The 27,900-nt window shown below is 41.5% G+C and overlaps 1 protein-coding gene across 3 annotated transcripts; it reads right to left on the bottom strand.

The window, feature by feature from the left end:
- Positions 1-15: 15 nt before the first annotated feature.
- On the bottom strand, positions 16-27,832 carry clip1b (CAP-GLY domain containing linker protein 1b). 3 transcript variants are annotated; one of them, XM_054756867.1, is made up of 22 exons: positions 27,705-27,832; positions 26,770-26,945; positions 26,338-26,709; positions 26,148-26,275; positions 24,013-24,137; positions 22,711-22,912; positions 22,451-22,648; positions 22,277-22,380; positions 22,141-22,201; positions 19,682-19,786; positions 19,233-19,394; positions 18,581-18,676; positions 17,417-17,474; positions 17,093-17,178; positions 16,740-16,793; positions 11,948-12,033; positions 8,891-8,978; positions 8,653-8,824; positions 8,544-8,596; positions 7,749-7,855; positions 1,596-1,858; positions 16-1,471 (listed from the first exon to the last, which is right to left on the bottom strand). In XM_054756867.1, exons 2-21 carry the CDS (start codon positions 26,870-26,872, stop codon positions 1,624-1,626), a joined length of 2,595 nt encoding a protein of 864 aa, XP_054612842.1. In that variant the 5' UTR covers positions 26,873-26,945; positions 27,705-27,832; the 3' UTR covers positions 16-1,471; positions 1,596-1,623. The 3 variants fall into 3 exon arrangements, with proteins under 3 accessions (XP_054612842.1, XP_054612841.1, XP_054612843.1); XM_054756866.1 differs by having other exon boundaries at positions 21-1,858; XM_054756868.1 differs by lacking the exon at positions 19,682-19,786 and having other exon boundaries at positions 21-1,858.
- Positions 27,833-27,900: the final 68 nt, after the last annotated feature.

Here is a 27,900-nt window from a genome sequence, read left to right as displayed (position 1 = left end):
TAAAATTGATTTCTTTTACGTTTAGATTCTCAATACATTAAAACTAATAAAAAAACACGTACTATTACAACTTTATTGTCGTCATGTTAGGACTTTTTTTTAATGTCTTGTCTGTAAATATATCGTCACTATTCCCATCAGATTGCAATCTCTTTTTTTCTGCTAAGGCAACAGGTTGATACTTCCGGTAAAAATCTATTATCACATGTTTATTTCTAAAAATACAACAGAAAAGACTGGAAAAACAACTTTTCTCGAAAAACACGACTTCCTTCTCGCTACTTCTTTGCTGTTTTTGATACTTGCTGTGTATTTCAATGTTAATCCTGTTGATGATGACACGCTATTTCTTGGCATGCGTGGAGGAAATGCAAAGGAGAGAAAGTTTTGTTGTTCTTTGTATTGTTTGATGAAAGAGTACACATTGTTTTATTGTACATAGAAAAGTGTCAACACGACATTTCAACACACGCTGTCACACAGAGAAATCATTCCACAAAAGAACAACAACAAAAATCACCTACTGTTTAAGAAAGGTCACAACATTTCCATACAAACGGGAGCACAGGGCTCGTCTTAACAGGGCAGAAAAATAGCATATGGTAACGCCACCGCGCTGCTCTTTTCATGCTCGCACGAGCTAGCGTTAGCTAGCTAACATCAGCTAGCACAAGCAAGCGTTAGCTAGCTAGCGCCAGCTATGACAGCAGCTTGTCTTCATTTTTCTCTTATGTACAAGGTTTGAACATTTATTTTGTCACAATGTGGATTACAAAGTCATCAAAGTTGTGCTTGTACGTAAATAGAACATTTTGTAGGTCAGGAGAGACAATATTTTTGCCTTGTAACTGTTAGCTTCTGAGATGGTGACGCTAACTCTCGTTACAGGGTCCTTTTACAGACCAAGCTACGCTAGCTCGCTGTAGCTGGGTACTTTTGCTAACATATGCTAAGCAGCTGTGCTTTACGCTAATGCCAAGTAAGGTTTACAGTCTGTGCTTGTGCTAAGCATAATTGTGAATGGTGTTAAAATGATATATTGTCATCACCAACAAGAAACAACTGTGCTGCCGCCCCCCCCTCGATGTACCGATATCGTAGTAAATGTCTTATTTTTTTGAAAGTGTAAACAGTGCAAAGGAGAGAGAGCTGCTACAGTAGAACACAACAGCAGGTGCTAGCTTATGTCGCTGAAAGTTTTGTCAACAAAACGCAACTGTAAGGTAACGTAACCACAACCACTGGATAAATAAGATTTCATGGTGATGTTTAAAAAAATAGTGGCCATAACATTTTTAAAAAATGTAACATTTTTGTGGAAGCTCCTGAAATGCTAGCATAGCGAGATCATTTTGCAGGAAGTAGTGGAGACCATGCTAGTTAGCGTTAAAGTGATGTACTAGCTGATGCTTGTTAGCTTCACAGGAATGTCCAAGTGTCACAGGTCCTTCCTCTTGGCGCCACATGCGTGCTAAAATGATGAAAAGAAGGTTTTAGAATAGCTGAGTAAGAAAGGTGGGTAAATATTGCACTAAAGTAGCGTGTTTGGGGGCGCGTGCGCGTGCGCGTGCACGTGCGCGGCCATATAAAAATACATGTGCAGGCGTGACGGACGGGGAAGTCCTAGAAGGTCTGGTCGTCGTTGCACGAGTCGGTGGCGTGGCCGAAGGCCTCGCAGATGTCGCAGTACGGGCGCTCGTCGGCCCGGCTGCCGCGGTAGCTGGAGTGCGGCACCGAGTCGGGGCTCTGGGCCTGCGTGGGGCAGTCCTCCGTGTCGTGAAGGTCGAAGCGGTCGCAGATGTCGCAGAAGAGGCGCGGCGTGGCCTTCTTCTCGCGCTTGGACTCAGGATGCTCCAAACTGGCACGGGAGAGACGAGGTTGGCAAATTAGAATTTGACACAAGTCCTTCTGGAAACTTAACTCACCTCATCCCTGACATGACAAACACGTATTTGCACTTTTTGCATCTCGAAAAAAGAACGTTCGTTCCAAAATACATTTGACTTCCTGCACTGCACTGACTTTCTCATCACGCAACTTCTCATTCTTTACCTTTGAAAAACATCCAACATTTGGTCAACATGGACACATGGGGACACATGGGACACATGGGACACATGGGACACATGGGACACATGGGACACATGGGACACATGGGACACATGGGACACATGGGACACATGGACACATGGACACATGGACACATGGACACATGGACACATGGGACACATGGGACACATGGGACACATGGGACACATGGGACTTGTCTTTTCATTGGGAACACCAGCACAGCCCTCGAGACACGACATAGCAGCCCTGGAGCGGCCAACATGGCTGACGTCATAAGACGTCATAAGACATAAGACGTCATAAGACATCATAAGACATAAGACATCATAAGACGTCACAAGACGTCACAAGACGTCACAAGACTTCATAAGACATAAGACATCATAAGACATCATAAGACGTCATAAGACGTCATAAGACGTCATAAGACGTCATAAGACGTCATAAGACGTCATAAGACATAAGACATCATAAGACGTCATAAGACGTCACAAGACTTCATAAGACATAAGACATCATAAGACATCATAAGACGTCATAAGACATCAATGTTCACTTCCATGTTCTCTTCCTAAACATGCAACTTCATATTTTAAATCACTTTGATCCTGACTATCTTTTCTTCATGTTAAAACTTCATATTTCACTGAATCACAAAAGGGAAAAAAATATTTTGACTTTTTCAGCAAGTTTTTCTTAAAAAATGCATTTCTAAAAAATAATCTACATTTAAAAATACATTAAAATGATTTAAAAGTCTGACTTTTACATTTAGAATCTTGTCATATTAACACTTTTTGTGTTTCTCCGAAAAAAGACAGACATCGTGAAGTTAATCACAAAATAAAAGCACCGAGGCAATAGGACAAATACAAAAACAATCACACTACATCATGATGATAATCACACTACATCATGATAATCATACTACATCATGATGATAATCATACTACATCATGATGATAATCATACTACATCATGATGATAATCATACTACATCATGATAATCATACTACATGATGATGATAATCATACTACATGATGATGATAATCATACTACATCATGATGATAATCATACTACATCATGATGATAATCATACTACATCATGATAATCATACTACATGATGATGATAATCATACTACATCATGATGATAATCATACTACATCATGATGATAATCATACTACATCATGATAATCATACTACATCATGATGATAATCATACTACATCATGATGATAATCACACTACATCATGATGATAATCACACTACATCATGATGATAATTATACTACATCATGATGATCATCACACTACATCATGATAATCATACTACATCATGATGATAATCATACTACATCATGATGATAATCACACTACATCATGATGATAATTATACTACATCATGATGATAATCACACATCATGATAATCATACTACATCATGATGATAATCACACTACATCATGATAATCATACTACATCATGATGATAATCACACTACATCATGATGATAATTATACTACATCATGATGATAATCACACTACATCATGATGATAATCATACTACATCATGATGATAATCATACTACATCATGATGATAATCACACTACATCATGATGATAATCATACTACATCATGATGATAATCATACATCATGATGATAATCACACTACATCATGATGATAATCATACTACATCATGATGATAATCATACTACATCATGATAATCATACTACATGATGATGATAATCATACTACATCATGATGATAATCATACTACATCATGATGATAATCATACTACATCATGATAATCATACTACATCATGATGATAATCATACTACATCATGATGATAATCACACTACATCATGATGATAATCACACTACATCATGATAATCATACTACATCATGATGATAATCATACTACATCATGATGATAATCACACTACATCATGATGATAATTATACTACATCATGATGATAATCACACTACATCATGATAATCATACTACATCATGATGATAATCACACTACATCATGATGATAATCACACTACATCATGATGATAATTATACTACATCATGATGATAATCACACTACATCATGATAATCATACTACATCATGATGATAATCACACTACATCATGATGATAATTATACTACATCATGATGATAATCACACTACATCATGATGATAATCATACTACATCATGATGATAATCATACTACATCATGATGATAATCACACTACATCATGATGATAATCATACTACATCATGATGATAATCATACATCATGATGATAATCACACTACATCATGATGATAATCATACTACATCATGATGATAATCATACTACATCATGATGATAATCACACTACATCATGATAATCACACTACATCATGATGATAATCATACTACATCATGATGATAATCACACTACATCATGATGATAATCATACTACATCATGATGATAATCACACTACATCATGATGATAATCACATTACATCATGATGATAATCATACTACATCATGATGATAATCACACTACATCATGATGATAATTATACTACATGATAATCACACTACATCATGATGATAATCACACTACATCATGATGATAATCACACTACATCATGATGATAATCATACTACATCATGATGATAATCACACTACATCATGATGATAATCACACTACATCATGATAATCATACTACATCATGATTATCACACTACATCATGATGATAATCATACTACATCATGATGATAATCACACTACATCATGATGATAATCATACTACATCATGATGATAATTATACTACATGATAATCACACTACATCATGATGATAATCATACTACATCATGATGATAATCACACTACATCATGATGATAATCACATTACATCATGATGATAATCATACTACATCATGATGATAATCACACTACATCATGATGATAATTATACTACATGATAATCACACTACATCATGATGATAATCACACTACATCATGATGATAATCATACTACATCATGATGATAATCACACTACATCATGATGATAATCATACTACATCATGATTATCACACTACATCATGATGATAATCATACTACATCATGATGATAATCACACTACATCATGATGATAATTATACTACATGATAATCACACTACATCATGATGATAATCATACTACATCATGATGATAATCACACTACATCATGATGATAATTATACTACATGATAATCACACTACATCATGATGATAATCATACTACATCATGATGATAATCATACTACATCATGATAATCACACTACATCATGATGATAATCACACTACATCATGATGATAATCACACTACATCATGATGATAATCATACTACATCATGATGATAATCATACTACATCATGATAATCACACTACATCATGATGATAATCATACTACAACATGATAATCATACTACATCATGATGATAATCATACTACATCATAATCACACTACATCATGATGATAATCATACTACAACATGATAATCATACTACATCATGATGATAATCATACTACATCATGATAATCACACTACATCATGATGATAATCACACTACATCATGATGATAATCATACCACATCATGATAATCACACTACATCATGATAATAATCATACTACATCATGATGATAATCATACTACAACATGATAATCATACTACATCATGATGATAATCATACTACATCATGATAATAATAGATAATAATCATACATCATGATGATAATCATACTACAACATGATAATCATACTACATCACGATGATAATCATACTACATCATGATAATAATAGATAATAATCATACATCATGATGATAATCATACTACATCATGATAATGATACATCATGATATTACCTCATGATGATAATCACACTACATCATGATAATCACACTACATCATGATGATAATCATACTACATGATGATGATAATCACACTACATCATGATGATAATCACACTACATCATGATGATAATCATACTACATGATGATAATCACACTACATCATGATGATAATCACACTACATCATGATGATAATCACACTACATCATGATAATCATACTACATCATGATGATAATTATACTACATGATAATCACACTACATCATGATGATAATCACACTACATCATGATGATAATCATACTACATGATGATGATAATCACACTACATCATGATGATAATCATACTACATGATGATGATAATCACACTACATCATGATGAAATCATACTAAATCATGATAATAATAGATAATGATAATAATCATACTACATCATGATAATAATAATGATACATAATGATATTACATCATGATGATAACAATAATACATAATGGTAATAATACTACATAATGATGACAATACTACATCATGATAAGGTAATAAGTGCTGTGTGTGTTTTTATGGCACCCCTTCTGTTGTGCTGAAAAGCAGCATGGCGTGGGGGAGGAATGATCTGCTCAGTCTTTCAGTGGAACAGAACAGTGATAGTAATCTGCCACTGAATTTTGTAATATTCCAAAGTTTATCTAAAAACAAAAAAACACTGTAATATTACAAGTACTTCTCATCAGATTACAACCTTTTGTAAAAGTTCTAATTTATGACCTTATGATGTACTATTGCACTTTCAGTTTCAAGTCATCGTATTTATTTGATCTTGTTTTATTTTCTTATTTTTCTTATCTCTTCTATTTTGCCTTGGTTGTTTTATTTCTAAGTGATTACGTTTGTTCGGACATATTTGCAGAGCTGCTGGAAATGTCAATTTCTCTTGTAGATCAATAATCTATATCTGTCTATCCATCTATCTATCTAATGTCTACGTTTAAAACAAATTTACTTTTCCAACAGGTTTTTAGCTGCTGCCGATATGGCTACGTGTTGATATGGGTACGTGCCGATATGGCTACGTGTTGATATGGGTACGTGCTGATATGGGTACGTGCTGATATGGGTACGTGTTGATATGGGTACGTGCTGATATGGGTACGTGCTGATATGGGTACGTGCTGATATGGGTACGTGTTGATATGGGTACGTGCTGATATGGGTACGTGTTGATATGGGTACGTGCTGATATGGGTACGTGTTGATATGGGTACGTGTTGATCTGGGTACGTGTTGATATGGGTACGTGCTGATATGGGTACGTGCTGATATGGGTACGTGCTGATATGGGTACGTGTTGATATGGGTACGTGCTGATATGGGTACGTGCTGATATGGGTACGTGTTGATATGGGTACGTGTTGATATGGGTACGTGTTGATCTGGGTATGTGTTGATATGGGTACGTGCTGATATGGGTACGTGTTGATATGGGTACGTGCTGATATGGGTACGTGTTGATATGGGTACGTGTTGATATGGGTATGTGTTGATATGGGTACGTGTTGATCTGGGTATGTGTTGATATGGGTATTGGTGATGAAGTGTTGGACAGTATTGGTAAATTGGTAAGAAAAGCAATAAGGAGCATGTTTAGTTTGTGGGAAGAGCTGCTGCTGATATCGGTATGAGTATGGGTTGATATCAGTATGGGTAAAGCAGTGCTGGATAATACGTGACAAGGGTAAGAAATCCAATATGGAGGGACCACGGCTGCTTCTTACCCGTCATCGTTGCCATTGAACTCAGCCAAGGCCAGCTTCTTCAGCTTGATCTTCAACTCTTCGTTCTTCCGCTGCAGGTCGACGATGACGCTGTTCAGGAAGTTGATCTGACAGCGGAGATGCGGCGTGTTTAAGGGATAGTTGGGATTTTTTGACATGAAGTTGTATGGCATCCCCATCAGCATTGTAGTCCAATAACAGCGACTAACCTCCCCTTGGTCTCCTAAAATTTTTGTGATGAAGAACGTAGTTCCACTTAGTTGCTGGGGAGAATTAAGTAAAGACATTGGCTTCTCCAAACGATATGCCTTCAAAAGATGAAACTTTTGCATCACAAAAATGCCTTCTCAAAAAGTCAAACCCCACGAAACGCTCGGCGTTACATCGTCTCCCACCGTAGCCCCGCGCACTGTCGCCTGTGCATTCATGTGAATGTGATGAAGACGCTCGCATCTTCTTCCGCTGTGGAACACACACACGTTAACAAGATGGATGTGGCTTTGACTTTTTGAGAAGGCATTTTTGTGATGCAAATGTTTTAATCTTTTGAAGGCAAATTGTTCTGAGAAACCAAAGTCTTTACTTAATTCTCCTCAGCAACTAAGTGGAACTACGTTCTTCATCACGGAAATCTGACCAGAACTGGATTTAGGAGACCAAGGGGAGGTTAGTCGCTGTTATTGGACTACAATGCTGATGGGGATGCCATACAACTTCATATCAAAATATCCCAACTATCCCTTTAAGTAAAACTCGTATGTATGTCATGTGATGGCGGCATCCAGTCCGTCTCACCTGGCCCTCGGCGAACTCCTTCTCTTCCCTCAGCTGCTCCAGCGCCGCCTCGCCTGTGGGGGGCACCAGCGAGTCAACAAAGAAGACACAAGGACACTCAACTCCTCACCTGAGAGCGTCGCCTCCCGCCCGCCGCCGCCATCCTCGGAGGCGCTGCGTCCCACCAGCCTCAGCTCCAGCCTGCCGACGCGCTCCTGCAGCTGTGCTTTGTCTCGCTCCAGCGTCTCCACAGCCGACTGCAGCGTCTTGGCCACGGCGTTCTCGCCTCGCAGCGCCGCCACCTGGAAAGATGCCGAGACGTTTAAGACGACGACAACGACGACATCATCATCCCCTCACGTGCACACCTCGTTCCTGAGCGTCTCCAGCTCACGGTCTTTGTCTGAGACGGCAGAGGTTTCCTGGAGGTCTGCGTCCTGCTTGGACATCATCTCTCTGCATGTGACAGGAGAACGATGCGTTCAATGCCAGGACACTTCATTAGGTACACACCTCTACTGGCAGCCAATAGAAGAGAGATGTAGTGCTGCTATGTTGGCGCAGATCTGGACAAAGGTGCACATCTTCACTTGCTAACCGTACAATTTGAAGTTTGTATCATTTATAAATACAATAATCTCTCCTTTATGGCTGTGTCCACACCCAACCACGATAAGTCAACTTCCGTCAAGTAGGATTAGGATTCAATATTAATGAATAATATCCAATACAAATAATATCCAATACTTTCATACTTATTGCAGAAAAAACCTGCTTAGGACTTTCTAAATATGATTGTTACCCAATATACTTGACATAATAAGAGAAATAAGACATATTAGACATAGAAAACCTGTTGACCACCTTCTAAATATGCTTTTTAACATGATTAGAGCCATCTAAACATGAAATAACACCCCATAGTCACCTTACACTCCTATTACCCAATATAGCAGACATAATAAGAAAAACATAAGACATATAAGACATAGAAACCCTGTTTACCACCTTCTAAATGCACCTTTTAACATTACTAGTGCCCTCTAGATGTAAAATAACACCCCTATAGACAGTTTTTTACTCCTATTACCTAATATAGTAGACATAAGACAAATTAAGACTGATTCAGACGTTCAGTTCCATGCTGTTCTTTTTTTTTTTTTTTCCCAGTACTTCCTGTGGTGACTATTGTCTCATTGATGTAACATTACTGACAGCTAGTGGCCAGTGTAGAACACTGCATAGTGTATCATCACAACACCTTTCAATGCATCTTCTGAATGCCTTATTTTTGGATTTGACTTCATTTAGACATTTTTATGCTTGAAAATGTTTCATTTAGGCCACAACTATGTAACATTTGCTAAATATGCATACTGTATTTTTTGGACGAGTAACAGGCCGTATTGAACCACAAAACAGCGCCGATTTATTCATTCATACATTTTTTTAAAGGTGATAGAGTGAAGCCGTGAAATTGGAAGTGCAAGGTGGCGCGGGATGGCTGTATGCGTATTTATTGTCTGTCGTACTGGATGGAGCAGCTCCAGCAGAACCATTCCTACATCGCATTATGTTCTGCAACACATGCAGGACACTTCAATCATAAAGGTGTTGTCATGGCCATGGAACACATTATTTCTATTTCCATTATTGCCTATGGGGACATTTTCTACTCAAGCCTTTTGTTATTATGGGATGGAATGGTTGCTGCAAGAAAAAATGGGCTACATTGGCTGACGTGGATTATGACCAAGCAGAAGATGGTAACACGCGGCTGCTGACAAGCGGCAGGAAGCACGGCAGCCTCCCTCGCGCTAACGTGCGTCCGAGCTGAGGAGTCAACAGCTGTTCTCTTTGCCGCGACAAAGCTGTACTGATTCCACATCAGAGCATCCGCTCGCACACACACACACACACACACACACACACACACACACACACACACACGCAATGATGTCACAGCCAGGCACTGCAAGGAGGACAAAGTGCATTACATAACACCCGCACAGCCACGGGATGGCTGCAAGCAGGAAGTGTTTGATTATTGTTATTTTGGGATGACGGTACAACCAATTACGTCCATCTGGAGCTCTGACGTCACGGCTCGGGGTGTAAAAAGGACATGAGGAGGAGACGCGTGCAGACACATCACACGCACGCACACACACAAGCACGGGCTAAAAATAAAAGTGAACATCAGGATAGAACAAGAAGCGTCATCTTTAATGGTATTTTCCCTTTCATGTCATCCACCTGCACCATCCAAGAGCTGCACCAAAAATGTCTGTTGTTTTTTCCTGAGACAATAATGTGAAATTAGGAGGTATTTATTGATGGTGGTTTCATCATAGCTCTTTAAGATTTATCTTGAAGATTTGGACCTTCTCCTGTTGCTGTTTAAGGCAAAAAGGCAGAGTTATTGATACAGTTCTTGCAATGGATTGATTGGGTGGAGTGTGTGTACCTAATGGACGGACCAACCAGTGTATAAAACAGGGGTGGGCAAACTGCGGCCCACGGGCCACATAAGGCCCGCCAAGCATCTAATCTGGCCTGCCTGGCATTTCCCAATTCCTTTTCTAAACCTTTAACATGGAAAGTGTAGCCGGCAACATGACTTCCAGTGCTACTGCAGCACGCTTGAGTCACCAAGACAGTCAGACGCAATCTGTAACTTGTAGGATTCAACATGAATACATGCAATATTTTCATAGTTATGGCATAGAAAACCTGCTCATGACTTTCTAAATATGATTGTTACCCAATGTAGCAGAAATATTAAGAGAAAATAAGACATAAAAGACACAGAAAACATCCATGACCCTACCTGCACTCCATGGAGCCATGGATGCAGAGTCAAAAAAGGTTCCCCTCCCATTCCGTGTGGAAGTGGTTTCTTACTTTGTCCTTATTCCCCACTCCATTTGAAAGCCTTTATCAAGTTTAGAAGAAATAAATTCCAAGCTAACTGGTTAGCTTACTAGCTTGTTAGTTTGCTAGTCCCTGTAGCGTAACAGTTGTGCAAAGAATAATAGGAGAGTAAAGATGACTATAGGGGTGTAATTTCATGTCTACAGGGCTCTACTCATGTTAAAACCCGTATTTAAAAAGTCAAACATGTGTTCTATGCTCTAACTTTGCAAATATTTATTAACATTGAATCCTATATTGTGCAAATTGACTCAACGGGCCCGGAACCAATTAACTGCTATAAACAAGGGATGGCTGTATTACTGCTGCTATGACATCTGCTATGGGTGGATACCTGGCATCTGTAAAGCTGGCAGTGGACTTTAAGGACTGCAGCATGCAGTGCAAACATATTATTATTATAAAAACACATGGCACAAATGAAATCCTCCCCCCTCCCCAAGATGCCTGGTCGTCTCTGCAGTTAAGTAAAAAAGGATGGTGGCGCTTACATTTCCTTGCGGAGGAGGTGCTGCTGCTCCTGGGAAAGACTGAGCTCCTCTTGGTATTTGGAATTCTGCTGTTTCAAAGCGTCCAGCTGCACAGAAACATGAAACACACGTGGAGGTCTTTCTATGAATAATGTACAGGAAGCAACACACACCACTTTTCTGTTATCTTTCTGCTCTATCAAATACACACAATGACGTGTATGTCCATAGACAGTGAATGGAGAGGTGCCATCTGAAGCTTTCAACAGCATCATTTAGGGGTGCACGCTAATTATTGGGAGAGAAATATGACATCATACCAATAAAGCCAACTTAACCCACTCAATAGCAAAGACGATTTATACGCCTTTTATGTTCTGTTTGTGCGAGAGGCACAAAGAGGTGATGACACCAGTTCAAGCAGCGGCCACAAGGCGGCAGAAGTGCATTTGATAAGAGCTCGGCATGGATCTTTTACATGTATGAACGCACTCGACAGCAAGGAGGAAGTGGAAGAGCGTGGAGGAGTGGAGCATGCAAAAAGTTAGGCATCGTCGGGACTTTTTAATGCATGCGCACGCACACACACAGTTTAGTTGCAAAGGTAAAAATTGTAAATAGTTGATGGTGTTCTATTTGTAAATAAATGGTTATTGTGTTGTTTATGTTGGTGTAGTTGTTTAAATATATCAGCTGTCACAAAAACCAAAAATATTTGTGTTAAAGTGAAAGTTATGCTTGAAATGTATCTTTTCACAAAAAGCTGCTTTTCTCTCCTTTTTAGTCGGGAACTGATATTTTCCTACCTACGTTCTAGGAGAAGTACAAAGTTATAAAAGTTTAAGTTATAAAGTTATAGGTTTCAAAGATATCATGCATCTCTGGTATCATTTGTAAATGTAATCACACCAATGAACGCAAAGGTATTCATTCAGTGACACGCTTAAAAGCATTTAAAGCAGGGGTCTCAAACTCGCGGCCCGTGGGCCATTTGTGGTCCACCAAATCGTATCTTGCGGCCCATGACCGGACATCAGAGTAGCGGAACTGCAGCCTACAACATCCGGGCAAGTCAGTGTTACTTCCATACTTCCAGGGACAAGGAAACACCAACACTGAACTACCAGTGGTGTTATCACATGGATGTATTGTCAATGGTATCATATCGTGAGGTACCCTGACATTCCCAGTCCTACTCCCAATACTTGATGCAGCCCAGCCTCACCCACACTCTACCTCCACGGGCCCCCAGTCAAATTGAGTTTGAGACCCCTGATTTAAAGGGGTCTAAAAATAAAACTGTCCAACACGCTTTAAACACATCGGGAGTCAATAATTAATTAGGACTTTCACATTAATGAGCTGCAGCAAGATAAATGTGCACGTGCACTTGGGTTGTTTTGTTCATGAGTGTGTTGTGTGTGGAGACTACACATAAAGATATCACCCTGCACCGTGCACACGCAACCACGCCTGTCAAAAGCATCAGGTCACATGCTCATCTCGTCCAGCCGCTGTGCTTCTGCATGACGTCTCTTCATTGTGCCTTGAGACCACTTTAAAATCAAGTTACGCTTTTTAGCCTGAGGTTCCAACATGGTTCTCACAAGTGGAATAAAACATGAAGATATAGATTTTCAAATCTTTTCAAAAAGGTCTGACCTAAGCACAGCTAGAACCTGCAAAGGTTGAATGGAGGCAACTAGACTCTCATTTCAACTTTCCCTGCTGGGGGTGGTGACAATAGAGTTGCTGTTCTTGTGGCTGGTGAACGATTGTCCTGCATACAAATATGTGGTCGGCCTGCCTGGTAGCATAACTCTGCCCATGGAAGGAGATAATCATTGGGGGAGAGCTGCCGGGACATGTCTGTAAGCAGCACTAACTAACCAGGCCTTTCTCCAATCCATCAGGAGATGAACAAAGTATCCATCACAGCCAAGCTGGAAGGTGGTGGTCTCCAAACATAACATTATGATGCATTCCAAACCCACCAACACCCTCAGACGTCCCGACAGGCAAACTCAATAATGTTAGTGCGGTGTAGTGATGAGTGCAATGACCAGGCAACCTTTACACAAAAGCATGATGTCTATAAACAAACCGTCTCCTGTCATCTGCTTACAACAATATCCTGGCACTTCTACCCCAAAGATTGTCTCAGTCCATGAGAAGAGTGGCCACTGAGGAGTTGTTTTGCCACCAGGCAGGCAAACGAGCTTATTGTCACGCAGGACGGTTGTTTGCTAACCACACCAGGCCGCCCCTGGGGGACACACCCACCGGGGACATCAACAGGGAAACTGCACACCAAAAATGTTACAACTGAAGAATGGTTTTGGTGGAAAGGTGACAGATCCATTGCTGATTACTACAACCTGGATGACTGAGAAGCTACGTGGACACAAATACAACATGTAGATTTTTATTTCAGATTTTTATCCCATTTTTGTCAAAACCGCTGAACAAAATAAGCAATATTTACGCATACTGTAGTTTATGTATGCAATCATTTCCCCCCAAATAAGGTGCCAAGTTAAATACTTGGGATGAGGTTCATGATTGATAACATTCATTTTTATGCATTAATACTTTCAGATGCACGCTTTGTACTTGGGTTGTCAAATGATTCAACATTTTAATCCAATTAATCATGATTAATCACCATTTGCAACCATATCTTGAAAAGTCAAACAGGTCAAATAAGCGGGACCTACATGTTTGGTCCTCCGAGGTGCTTTGAGGCTAAATCGGCGAGACTTGTACCTGGTAGTGAGGAGAGTACACGCCTCCTGAGTAGGCGTGATGCAGCGCCGCCACGACATCCATGCCTGCACCTGGAGCTCTGCCGCTAAACGCCTCCTTGCTACTCCACGCCGAGCATCAATAAGGCATCGCCTCCCCTCCGAGCACCACTGTGAGACTGTTGGAGGGGGACGGCAGAGAGTAGAGAACCGTTTCCCCCCTCTCTCCCATTATGTAAGCGCCACTAAGCCCCGCCCCCACTCTAGCGCAGCTGTTCCTGCCTTCCCGGCTCGCAACAATGCGTGCACAATGCGCTCAGTGGGTCATTCAGCATCATGTCAGCCTGCTAATGCACGTCTCAGCACAAAAACACACCCGCAACCTTTGCAACCTTGCCGAAAGACCCCAAAAGTCATAGAATTCTGGATTCAATCAACATTTTCTACAAAAATTAAACACGTGCAAGAAAAAAGCGACGATGACCATAGAACAGGACACGGAAGTTCTTATGTGAAGGGACTCACCCTCCCAGCACACAGTCATCTCCAGCATCACCCCAACTTCATCTTTTTTTGTTTCAGCTAAAATGGGACTTCAAACACGCTTAATAAAGGGACAAAGTTTGATCCTGGAACAGATTATTTCAACTCTTTTAAGGGAAAATCCAACAGAGCATCTTCACACGTGCACACATACAGTATACTTTTTACTTGGCTGTTACTTTATACACTTTCTTTAAGCCGTAATATTTTACATGTTTTAGATCAGGAATTCTCAAACAATGGTCATTAACTAAGCAAATGCAGTTTTAAAATCACCTACGTCACATTTGAAAACGTCGACACACATAATTACACGGCCAAAGTGCATTTTAGAGGAGTGTACTAAAGGCAGGGGCGTCAAACTGGCTTTCACCGTGGGCCACATTGCAGTTATGGGCCGCCTCTCACTGTGAAAGCATATTCATGGCGACATTGTGACACATTTGATTATGATCACTGATACTTTGTAGTGTTTCACCAACAAACTGCAAATCTGTGCAACTGCTGTTCCATTCTAATAGTTCGCATTGTATTCAGAAGAAACCATTATTACTCGTTATTCATCAATACGCAATAATCATTTTAAATTGGATTTGACAATTAAAAAAATAACACATTTTCGGTCCAAAGTGAGAACAAATACATTTAGCAAAAACGATTAATATTTTTACTTGATACGATAAAAAGTATTTTAAAAAGCAAAAATATCTTACAAATATTTTCTACAATTAACGTTAAAAATAATAAAATAATTCAATAATACAACAAATATTACTATATTAAAAGAGTTAAAAAAAGAATTTATAATGAAATGAAAATACACACGAGATCGGGCCCATGAGAACGAGACGAGGAGAGATTCTAACTTTAGTTTTAAGAAAATGAAATGATATATGACAATATCTATGAATATCATTTCTACTACGTCACGCTCTTCTGCACTCTGGTGTGTACGCTAGCGGCCCCGCCTCCACCCATAGGGATAAAGAGAAAGTATGACTGACAAAAGGGCTCGCTCTGTTCATTCCAGACAATGCCATACTGTATTGCATACTTTCACGTAACTTTTGCCAAGGTGTCTGCGAGCCTTCCAGAATGGATGCACGAGCCGCCAGTTGAGTTTTAGATGTAGCCCGTTTGCTTAAACAAAGTTGGAGTGGATAACAAGCACAACCCTCCATGGGGTGTCCTGATGTTTTGATGTGGCTGTCGTGTGTATGTTGACTGTACATGTCAGAGCCATGCTGCTGTGAAGATCATTAAAACAACAACGCTAGAAACGGGCTTTCTCACACACACACACACACACGCACACACACACACACACACACACACACACACACGCACGCACGCATAGCACGGCTCAGCGTACCATGTGAGGATTACATCATCACCACCGACAGCAGCGAGCAGATTTAAGAGCATCGCCCTGAGTCCTTTCTGCTTTTCAAAAACGACCGCGACGACTTTTAACTTCCCGTGAGAGCACGCACACAAAGCAACAATAAGAGGGGCCTGGGTCTGACCTCCGTCTGCAGCGCCTTCCTCTCGTTGCTCATCTCCTCGCACGTCCCGGCGGCCTGCAAGGAGACGACATGGCAAACGTGAGCAGCGTGCCGACATGAGTCAATGTTTTGCCGCCCAATAGCCTGAAATCATGAAATAATGCATCCCGTTCGCCGGAGCGTGCACGGGCACGCCGAGGACTCGGGAGACCAAGGCGCTGGCGTATGTGCAGCACATCCTTCAGGATTTCATGTGTTCATAATTCATACTTGATGATGATGCTTCTTCTTCCACGTGCTGGATGTACATTCAACATTTCTTTCTTTGGAAATATGAAATAGGAGTCCAGAAAGAAAGCTCCTTGTCATCCTACCTGAGCCAAGCCAGCTTTCAGTTCCTTTTCTCTGCACCGGCTTTCCTCTCGCAGCACTTGCACCTCCTCCTTCACCTGCTCCAGCTCTGACGCACACAACGACAACAACAACAGTAACCACAGCCACAGCCTACGCGCGCAGGTGGCAGGTGAGGTGGCAGATGAGATCATAGGTGAGGCGCCAGTTGACGGTTGAGGTGAGAAGTAAGAGTGTCAGATTTGGTTGACAGGTTTGATAACAGGTGAAGTGGCAGGCGAGGAGGCAGACGAGGTGACGTGTAAGGTTGACAGGACACGCGGCAGTGAGGTGACCGCCGTGTTTACCTTGCGTGGTCTTTTCCATCCTGGCGTTCTCCTCCTCGGCCTGTTCCAGCTTCAGCCTCTGGAGAGGAGAAACACCCGCTTGAAGACCAACATTCTTCTTCTGCTTTCACTTAGCAGGCACCAATCAGCTTTTTTTCTGGTTAGAAAACCACTCTTCTCTTCATATTTGGACCTTATTGTGGTAAAGCGACAGCTGTTTTTTTCCCCATTTCTGCTGTGCCCCCCCAACTATTTCAACTATTTCTTCTTATACATTATCTTCTTGTAATTACCATTTTACTCACATAACTTTTTTGACTTTATTCTCGTTACACAACTTTTTCCGCAACTTCATTTTCCAAAAATGACAACTTTATCTTGTTTGTTCCTCAAAAAGAACCTTTTTTCTGGAATATTTCAATTCCATGCCACTAAAACATCATTCCTTTTCTTTATTCTCATAAAATGACAACTTTCTTCTGTCAATATTTGGACTTGATTCTGGTCAAATGCTGCTTATTTACATTTCTGCTGCCCAACGATGTCAACATTTTCTTCACACACGAATGATTTTATTCCTACAATATTTTGACTTTATTCTCAAAACAGAACTTTTTCCCCAACCCAATTTTCCAAAAGTGACAACTTGGTTTTGTTTCTCAGTATATGATGCTAGTGTTTAAAAAAAACATTTTCTTTAATATTTCAACTCTACGCTACTAAAATGTCCTCAGAATTTTACCAAGTTATTCTCCTAAAATTCTACCTTTTTTCTCTTCACATTTGGACTTTATTCTTGTAAAATGACAGCTGTTTTTTTCCATTTCTGCTGGGGGTTCTCCCCCCCACAACAATTTCAACTTTCTTCTTGTAAATGTTCTTCCAATAATTCTGATTTTATTCCCGTAATATTTGGACTTTATTCTGGTTCTTGTAGTTTGACTTCAGCAGGCAGGAATGAACTTCGTGGACTAAATTCCCCCTAACGAGGGCACTTTTATCGACGCCCCCCGAGCGCAAACAAACACAAGTGAACCAAGACGAGTGCTGCTGAAAATGCGCCATAAAGATTCCATGTTGACGTTTTGCTCAACAAAAGAGAGCAACATGTGTCATCCTTGCACTTTCTTTTGTCCAATGATGAACTTGTTGTCCATTAGTGGAAGTACTAAGATGACTTCTTACCAAGCTACTTAGTTGCTGCTGCACAGACTTCTTATCTTCCTGAACAGACCGCAGCTCCTGGTCTTTGCTCTCCAGGTCCACACTTAGCTCACTGATCTACGGCGGACAACATTGCAGTCAACACCGATGGACATCTTGCATGCATCCTGGCAGCGGCGGTTCTAGCTATGGGCCATACGGGCAATTGCCCAGGGTGGCATTCTCCGCAAAGTGGGTGGGGGCGAGAGAGAGAATCCCATTTATTTGTGTTCAGCGCTCAAGTCAGGGTGTGTGGCAGATGGGTGCCCTCTACAGGCGGGATGCTTGCGCCCCCATGCTGCTCAGATGCCATCAAACCACGCAAAGCCTCAGCCCTCAGATTAATTATCCGCAGGGGTGTGTCATTAACGTAGGGGTGGCAATATGTTGATACCTGAATTTAGCCCCACGCAGCGACGCCACCGATTATACAGTGGGAAAATAGGACATTACAACAGTAATTACTCAAAAACACAACATATTTTGTTCTTAACATTACATGTATATTATATTCATGATATGGCAAACATGTGATTTCACTACTAAAATGTGAAATCAAAAAAGAGGGAATAGTGAGTCGATATGAGTGTCATTCAAGCCAGAACCGCCACTGCATCTGAGCAAGAACCTCTACCTTCTTCTCCTGAGACTGCGCCTGGGCCTTGAGGCTGCTCATCTGCTGCTGGGACAGAGACACGGCGTCCTCCTTTTGCCGGGATGCCCGCAGACACAGCTGGAGGTCGGCCACCTCCCGCTCCAGCTCCATGATGCGCGAGCGCTCCGACACCGTGGCCACCTGCGCTTCCAAAGACAAGTTGTTGCTAGCCGTGCTGTTAGCACTGGCGGGTGCTGGCTGGACAATAAAAAGGTCTGTGCATCACCGGCAGTGAGGTTAGCAGAGTGCTACACGATGGCCACTACATTAGGTACAGTACAGTTCCCACAGCAGCTCCATCTGCTATTTCTGGTGGGTCACTGCCCCACCGTGTGTGTGTGTGTGTGTGTGTGTGTGTGTGTGTGTGTGTGTGTGTGTGTGTGTGTGTGTCTTGTTGACTACAGTATGCCACGGGGCCGCCACATTACCCTAGTGTCCTCTAAATCCCGCTGGAGTTTTTCCGCTTTGGTCTTTTCAAAGAGCAGACTCTGCTCCAGCTCCTTATTGTGGGCGTGCTCCAGGCGGGTCTGCGTCTGTTAGTGCAACACAGCAGCGAGAGAGACATGGCTGACATGCAGGCTTTGTGACACAAACGTGCACACACACACACACACAAAGAGCAGCAGGACAGACGGGAATTGCGCTGATGTCCACAGAAATAGAAAGAATAAGGTGAAGATGCTATTAAATGTGAGACAGGATGGAATGTAAACAACATTCACGCTAGACCAGGGCTGTCCAAAGCTCCTATATTTAAGGATGTAAGTATTATAAAGATATGCTAACAAGTTGTTATATGTCAGCTTTGTCATATGCTGTAAGTGGAAAAGCCCTTATTAATACCAACTTCACGCTTTGCTCTTTTTTTCACATTTTTGCTGTTTGTTTTTTAATTTTCCAAATATTTCAACTTTCTTCTACAAATAATCTTTGTACATTTTCTTTTCAGAATATTTGGACTTTATTGCCAAAATATTATCACTTTCCAAAAATGACAACTTGATTGTGTTTTGTTTGTTTTTCGTAGCACTACCACTACTTTTTTCTCGCATATTTCAAATCCCTGCTACTAAAATGTATTTATTTTTCCTCAGAATATTACCCTTTTATTCTCCTAAAATTGTGACTTTTTTCCAGTTAGAATATGACCTTTTTTCTCATAATATTTTGACTTTATTCTTGTAAAATGACAGCAGTTTTTTCCATTTCTGCTGTTTTACATTTTTTTCCCAACTATTTCAACTTGTTCAATTTTCTTCTTGTAATTAGGACTTCATTCCCACATCGTTTTCACTTTATTGTCAAAACATTAGAACTTTTTTTCCACAACTTCATTTTCCAAAAACATTATTTGTTGTTTTGTTTGTTTCTCATGGGACTTTTTAAATACGACTTCTTTAATATTTCAATTCTCTGCTACTAAAATGTCATTTTTCCCTCATAATATGTGTACCATCTTGTTCTTGTAAAATTACAACTTTTAGGACTTTTTTCTCTCAAATATTGGGACTTTATTCTGGTAAAGTGACAGCAGGTTTTTCCCACCAACTATTTCAACTTCCTTCCTGCACAATTTTCTGCACATAATTATGATTTAATTTCTGTAATATTTTGATTTTATTCTCGTACCATTACTTTTTCCCCAACTTAATTTTCCAGAAATGACAACTCGATTTTGTTTGTTTTTATTATAATGTATTTTTCTTTAATATTTTAACTCTATGCTACTAAAATGTCTTTATTTTTCCTCATAATATTACCAATTTATTCTCCTAAAATTATGACTTTTTGCTGGGGTTTTTTTTTACATTTATTTCCAACTATTTAAACTTTTTTCCTGTAAATTTTCTTCTTGTAATTAATTCCTATATTATTTTGACATTATTGTTGAAACATAATAACTTTTTCCACAAGTTAATTTTCCAAAAATGACAACTTTATTTGTTGTTTTGTTTCTCATGTAAATTTTTTTTTAATTTTTATATTTCAATTCTATGCTACGACTACTTTTTTTCCTCCCTCATAATATTTCAAGTTTGTTCTCGTAAAATTCCAACGTTTTCTAGTTTGAAGACAACTTTTTTCTCTAAAATATTTGGACTTTATTCTGGTAAAATGACAGCTGTTTTTCCCCCCGACAATTTCAACTTTATTCTTGTAAATTTTCTTCACATAATTATGATTTTATTCCCATAATATTTTGACTTTATTCCCGTAACATAACTTACTCCGTAACCTGATTTTTTTTCAAAAAATGCTAACTTTGTCGTTTTGTTAGTTTCTTAGATTATTCCATCGTTATTCTTTTATAGTTGCGGCTTTTTCTCATGAGATCACTTATTTTTATCTTTGTATTTTAACTTCACTCTTGTATAATAGGTTTTCTGGTGAAATAATATTTTGTGAATGCGCGGTGGGCTGCAAACGGTCCCCCAGCCCGCACTTTGGACACCCCAGAGGTAGCGGATGATGATAAAGATGACAGAAGCAGGCAAGAAGGAGAAGTAAAAGGGCGTGCGTGTGAATTAGGCATGACGTCAGAAAAAGCTCTTTATCCGCTGAAATATTGAGTCCTAGGTAAGCAGACAACTACAGCGTACCCTTATGGGCATCCTCCACTTGTTTATGATGCTGTAGACGTGTAAGCGTGGAGAAAAGCCATATTGTGTGGATGCTTGGCTGCGTGCGGTGCGGAAGAACTTGCTAATGTGAGAAAGTGGAAGTCGACGTCGCTGTCAGCTCCGAGCTGGATTCATGTTTGATGAGACTCGTTTTAAAAAAAAAATGAATTCATGAAAAAAACACAGCAGGGTGATGAAGGAGTGACAGCTCACGAGCAAGCTAGCAAGCTAGCAAGCCGGAGCGCCCGCCGTCTTACGTAAGTTACCTCAAGGTCGCCTTTGGTGATGCACGCCTCCTCCATGCGAAACTGCAGGTCTTCCACTTTTCTGTCAGACCAGAAAAACATTTCTAAAAATCACATTCTCAACTTGCTAAGATACGCTAAAGTGCGAACCACTCGCCTCCTCTCCTCCTCCAGCTGGTTGAGCAGCTCCACTTTGTCGCGGTCTGCTGCTTCCACCATGGACCTCAGCTGGTCCAGCTTGGCCTCCATCTCCACCGCGTACTGGGGGACACAAAGTGGGCTTCATTTTCAAAAGACTGCATGGGCCGCATGCATTCATTTCTTTTCGTACCTGATCCCGGCCCTTCCTGAGCAGAGTCAGCTCCTGCTGCACCTCCCCGGCGTGACTGGTGGCCTTGGCCACCTCGCATCGCTCCAGGTCGCGCTCGGCCAGGAGCTGCTCGATGTGCTGCTGCTTCTCCTTCAGCGCCTCCTGCAGCGCCGTGGTGCCGGAGATCTTGCGAGCGTATCGGGCAGATGTCTCTGTCAGCTGAACGAGAAAGGCGAGTTCACGGGGCTGGCCGGACAGCGGCTGGACCCGAGACATCTTACCAGTCCCGCTCGGCTGGGTTTGCCGCTGATGGAGGAGGTGGTGGAGCTGATGGAGCTGATGGAGGAGGCGCTGGGGCTCCTCTTGAGGAGAGACCTCCTGCGGGAGCCTTTGGCTTTGGTGGGCGTGGTGCACGGGAAACCAATACGCATCACCTTGTGGACGGGGGCGAAGAGGCCGTACCTGGCCATGCACTGGAAGTACCTGAGGAGGACAGGAGTGGAGTTAGACACACACACACAAAAAAGACATTTCTGCCCATGGAACACCACATATTGCTCAATTTTCCCCAAAACGATCCGTTCCAGGGTCAAACTGTGGCCACCACCAAACCTCGTCTGTACCGCGTACAGACTAAAGGTTTGGTGGTCACATTTCAACATTCTTAGCCCTCAAAGCTCAAAGAGTAAAATGTAACATGTGATACAAGCCAAATAAAGCATGAGCGTAAGTACTCTAGTAAATCAGTCGTCTCTCCTTTGTGGCGCTTCATTGGTTCCACACCCGACCGCAATAAGTCCCTTTCCACAAAGTAGGAGTCAATATTCATAAATGGAATATTCTAGTAGTAAGAGCATAGAAAACCTGTTTGTGACTTTCTAAATATGCTTTTTAACGTGATTAGAGCCCTCTTGACAAGAAATAACACCCCTATAGGCACCTTCACACTCCCATTGCCCAACATAGTAGACATCATAAGAGGAAATAAGACTTAAATAACACTCCTTCTGCGTGTTTCAATAAATGTCTTCCACACGTGTGGACAGGAAGTGATGTCAGGAATTCAGAGTTCAGCTTTAGCGGCAGTCATGTTATTATAATAACGGTGATGATGATTATCGTTATGATTGTTATTATGAGATAAATCATTCTAAAATACTAATAAAAGCCTGTGGTTGGACGTGTGTGTTACTAGTGACCCCTAGTGGCCAGTCTAGACACTTCATCATCGTCTGGTATTGCCTTAAAATGGGTTTGGATTTCAGTTCATTTCGAACATTTTTATGCTTGAAAATGCTACGTTTAGGCCAACAAAATGTAACACTTGCTTAAATGTGCATTTTGCCCCCCCCCCCCAAGACCCTAATGAGGATTAAGCATGGATGCATTTTAGACTAACAACAGGATGTAGTCAACCACCAAACAGCAATGCTTTTTTTAAGAATTCATTTGAGGGATGACTTTATAACACTAAAACATTCAGAGGTGAAATTCCATCTTGCAAGTGTAGTAAGAAGTTAGCCACTAGTAACGTATGTTTGGAGTCCCATCAAGCGCGTGGTGGTTCATCAGCAAGCACGCACCTGGTCCCTGCTACGGCCCCGTCGTTCTTGCCCAGCGGTTCGTCCAGTTCCACTCCGCACCAGTCCCCTTTGGCAAAGTCTGTCTCTCCCAGAAAGCGAACCACTCCTGCTTTGGTCCCACCAACCTGAGGAGGTAATCATACACTTTAATACACTCAGCCCTCACTATAGCACTGTCTATCACAAATGAATGAATGAATGCTGTTGATGCTGTTTGGTGGTAGACTACGGTCTATTATTAGCCAAAACATATGGAAATACAAGTCATATGTAGCATTGTGGTCACTAGGTGGCAGTGATGACACATTAGCTTACATGACATTAGCTTAACACTAAAAGGGAAAAAAAGTTCTCCTCCCATCCCGTGTGGAAGTGGGTAAGTTTTAAGAAATAAATTTGAGGCTAACTGGTTAACTCGCTAGCTTGCTAGCTATCGGCCGTCTCAAGTCCCTGCAGCATAAGAGTTGTGCAATGTGTTGTAAACAAAAATAAAAGAAGAGCAAAGGTGAATATAGGGGTGTTACTTCATGTCTAATGTTAAAAAGTGTTTTTACAAAGTCATAATGAGGTTTTCTACGCTCAAACTACCAAAATATTCAATGTATTCACTCATTCAATCCCAGCCATTTTTCAAAAGTTGAGTGATCTTTCAAGGCACACAGAGTATTGTGGTGTAAGGCTACATGAACATGGAAGCTACCACGAGACACATTACACTCCCGTCTTTCATCAGGAAAAAAAGTTTGTTTCCACCTTTTTGCATTCTTTAGTAATCAGCAGTTGAACATAGTTAAGTTTCACGAAAATAGCAGTTCCCAACTAAAAAAGGGAGAAAAGCAGCTTTTTGTGAAAAGATACACTTCAAGCATAACTTTGACGTACATTTTTTGCTTTTGTGACAGCTCAAATAGCTTAACAACTATACCAACATAAACAACACAAAAAACATCACAATAACTATTTATTTACGAATAGAACACCATCAGCTAGTTACAATTTTCACATTTGGAACTAAACTGTGTGCACATGCGTGCACGTTAGTGTGCGTGCGCATGTGTTCAAATTTCCCTGCAATGCGTAACCTTCTGCATGCTACACTCCTCCACGCTCTTCCACCTCCTCCTTGTGGTGGAGTGTGTTAATACATGTAAAAGATCCATGCCGAGCTCTTATCAAATGCACTTCTGCCACCGGGTGGCTGTAAAACTGCTATGACTGTGACATCATGACCACACACAGTTTAGTTGATGGTGTTATTTGTAAATTCTTATTTTGATGTAGAACAAGCCTTTTTTTGTGTTGTTTATGTTGGTGTAGTTGTCTCAAATGGCCGCTATGAAGGGGTTGTCTTCTGAAAAATGGCTGGGATTGAATGAGTTAATAACATGTCAACGACACGTCAATGTCAATTACAATCACAATTTACCAAGCACATGCTAACCTAGCATAACGTAGCTCTGACTGACTTTATTTGACCTCTTTTTACACTTGCGTGGCTTGTTAAGAATGTTAAAATGTATGCTGAAGATTAGGGGTGTCGATAAATCCCATAACATGAAAAATAACTCAGATAACTGATAATTGAAAAAAATTTGCTCCAATAAGGCAAATCAAGTGCCCCTGTGTCGTTAACGGCCTGTCGTGACTTCCCCGGAGCTCACTTGCAAACCGGCCTTCACTTTCAGAGGAAGGATGTTGTGCCAAATGCTCCACAATAAAGGTGAAAAAACACCCTGGGAGCACAAAAAACCTTATCAGCCAACGTTTGAAAAGTGCAAAAGGTTTGCCAGAGACCTCCGTGGCGTCACAGCGGCTGCTCGGCACGTGTGCCCGAATACAGTGCACCTTGCTGGGCCACAGCAGGTGGCTCCTCCCCCTCTATACTCTGGTTCTCCTGATAGTAGTGATGTCATGATATTTCAACAGGTACACTTGGTCACATCCTCGTTTGTTCCAGTCCTTCTTACCTCCACGTGTGCACACACGACACTTAAACCTCAATTGTTCAAATGGGTTATCAGTACCATATCGCTCTTGAGAAGGAGAAAGTTAATGGCATCAGTTTGAAAAAACGACATGGTGCATATCTGGTAAAAGTGGTGATGATGATGATGATGAAAGGACAGCTTTCTTACCAGGACACGGTCTCCTCTCCTGAGCTCCCGCTTGTTCTTCTTAGCGGATTCTGTATCAGACAGGTTGGACATGGACTCGCTGGATGCGAGAACTCGGTTCAGGACGGCACTCGTCTTCCCGCCCTGAGCTAAACAGCAAAGGCTTGGGTTTGGTGTCGTTTATTAAAAGTGAGTAACATTCTGTGTTTACCTGTTGGTGTCGTCCCAGCTGGCGCCGGCTCACCTTCGGCATTCGGGACTCCCTGCCGGGCCTGCCCCCCGTTGGCCTCCTTCTCCGGCAGGGGACTTCTGGACAGCTTGGAGGGTCGAGTAAAAATCCCCCTCCCGTCCTCGCACTGGAAGTAGCGCACCCCTGCCACCGACCCATCGTTCTTCCCGATAGGCTCGTCCAGCGCGATGCCCGCCCATTGCCCCGGAGCGAACTGCGTTCCGCCCAGGAACTGAACGTGGCCGGGCTTGTTGCCGTTGACCCAGACCCTCTCACCCATCTGGAAGTCAGTGCCGCCATCCTGGGTGGGGGAGGTGATGCTGCCGAGGGACTTCTCCGAGGGTTTCAGCGTTCCTGCAATCCCAGTTTGAGTCACAAGTGCCAGCTAACATTGTTAGCATGATGGTTTCGTACCTGAGGACGGGGTGGTCCTGATGGCCACCACAGGTGGACGAGCTATCTTACTAGGGGGCTTGAGCCCACTAGCTTTGCCGGTTGTACTCATGGCTTTGTCCATCTGTGGGGGGGAGGCCAAAGGGGGTCTGGCCTTCCCCACCACCCCCTTAAATCCCAATGTGATTGAGGGGAACCTGCAACATACATACATCATCATTCACATGATACAAAATGAGCAGGAGACAATAAGTTACTCTCCTTCAGGGGTAAAGATTCTCTACAGAAGAGGAGGCTGTGCTCTTTTTAAGAACCCACAGACACAAACACTAGTCAATGATCCTCTATATGTGACAGGAAACTTAAAACCTATTATCAAAACCGCTGGCTGCTCCAGGGTGATGTTATTCCCGGGTAGGATTTAGGCCACGGGCGCGCGAATTAACGTAATAGCAAATCAGCCCCGCCCAACCGGCATACTCGCACCGCACCACCGAGCACTCCTCGTCCCGTAAACTGTCAAACCTTGTTGCTTTTCGACCAAAGGATTTTGCTTGATGACTTTTAAGACGTCAGTCATGTACGACTTAAATGATGCATGTAAGGCGTTGTTGTTTTGTGTCAATTACTTTTCACAATCCAACTTATAAGAGTTGATCGATAGACTTTGTCACAAGCAAAACGTATTTTACTTCCGTTTAAAATAATAATGGATTCATATGAAGTTACTGGCGTTTTTACTTGTCTTCATGACTGCTTTTGCAGGTCGCTTCTGCTGTGTTAACGCTACTTGGTTGCCCAGCCATCTAGCTAGCTAGCTAGCGACAGATTAGCACTAAAAGGCGTTAACTGGGGCTACTTGAACACCAAATGACAATCTGCCGGTGTGAAAGTGAGAGCAAAATAATAAAAAAAAAAAGTGGACGTGTATGGCAGAGGTTGCCGTGGAGGCTTACTTGCTCTATTCAGGCGAGCTGGGTCCCAGCAGGGTGGATGCGGAGCACCGTTACATGTTTTTTCCAGCCTGTCTTCCCCTCGCCTGGGCAGCCGTGTGTGACGTCACAAAATGATCCCACGCTGCTTTCAGGGGCCTCGATTACAGCTCGGTCATCGCTCGACTTGCATTTCAACTCGTAGAATTAGTAAGTAAAT

Source organism: Dunckerocampus dactyliophorus, chromosome 17, assembly GCF_027744805.1.
Source record: "Dunckerocampus dactyliophorus isolate RoL2022-P2 chromosome 17, RoL_Ddac_1.1, whole genome shotgun sequence".
Taxonomy (NCBI): domain Eukaryota; kingdom Metazoa; phylum Chordata; class Actinopteri; order Syngnathiformes; family Syngnathidae; genus Dunckerocampus; species Dunckerocampus dactyliophorus.
This window is presented reverse-complemented; position numbering and strand designations above follow the sequence as displayed.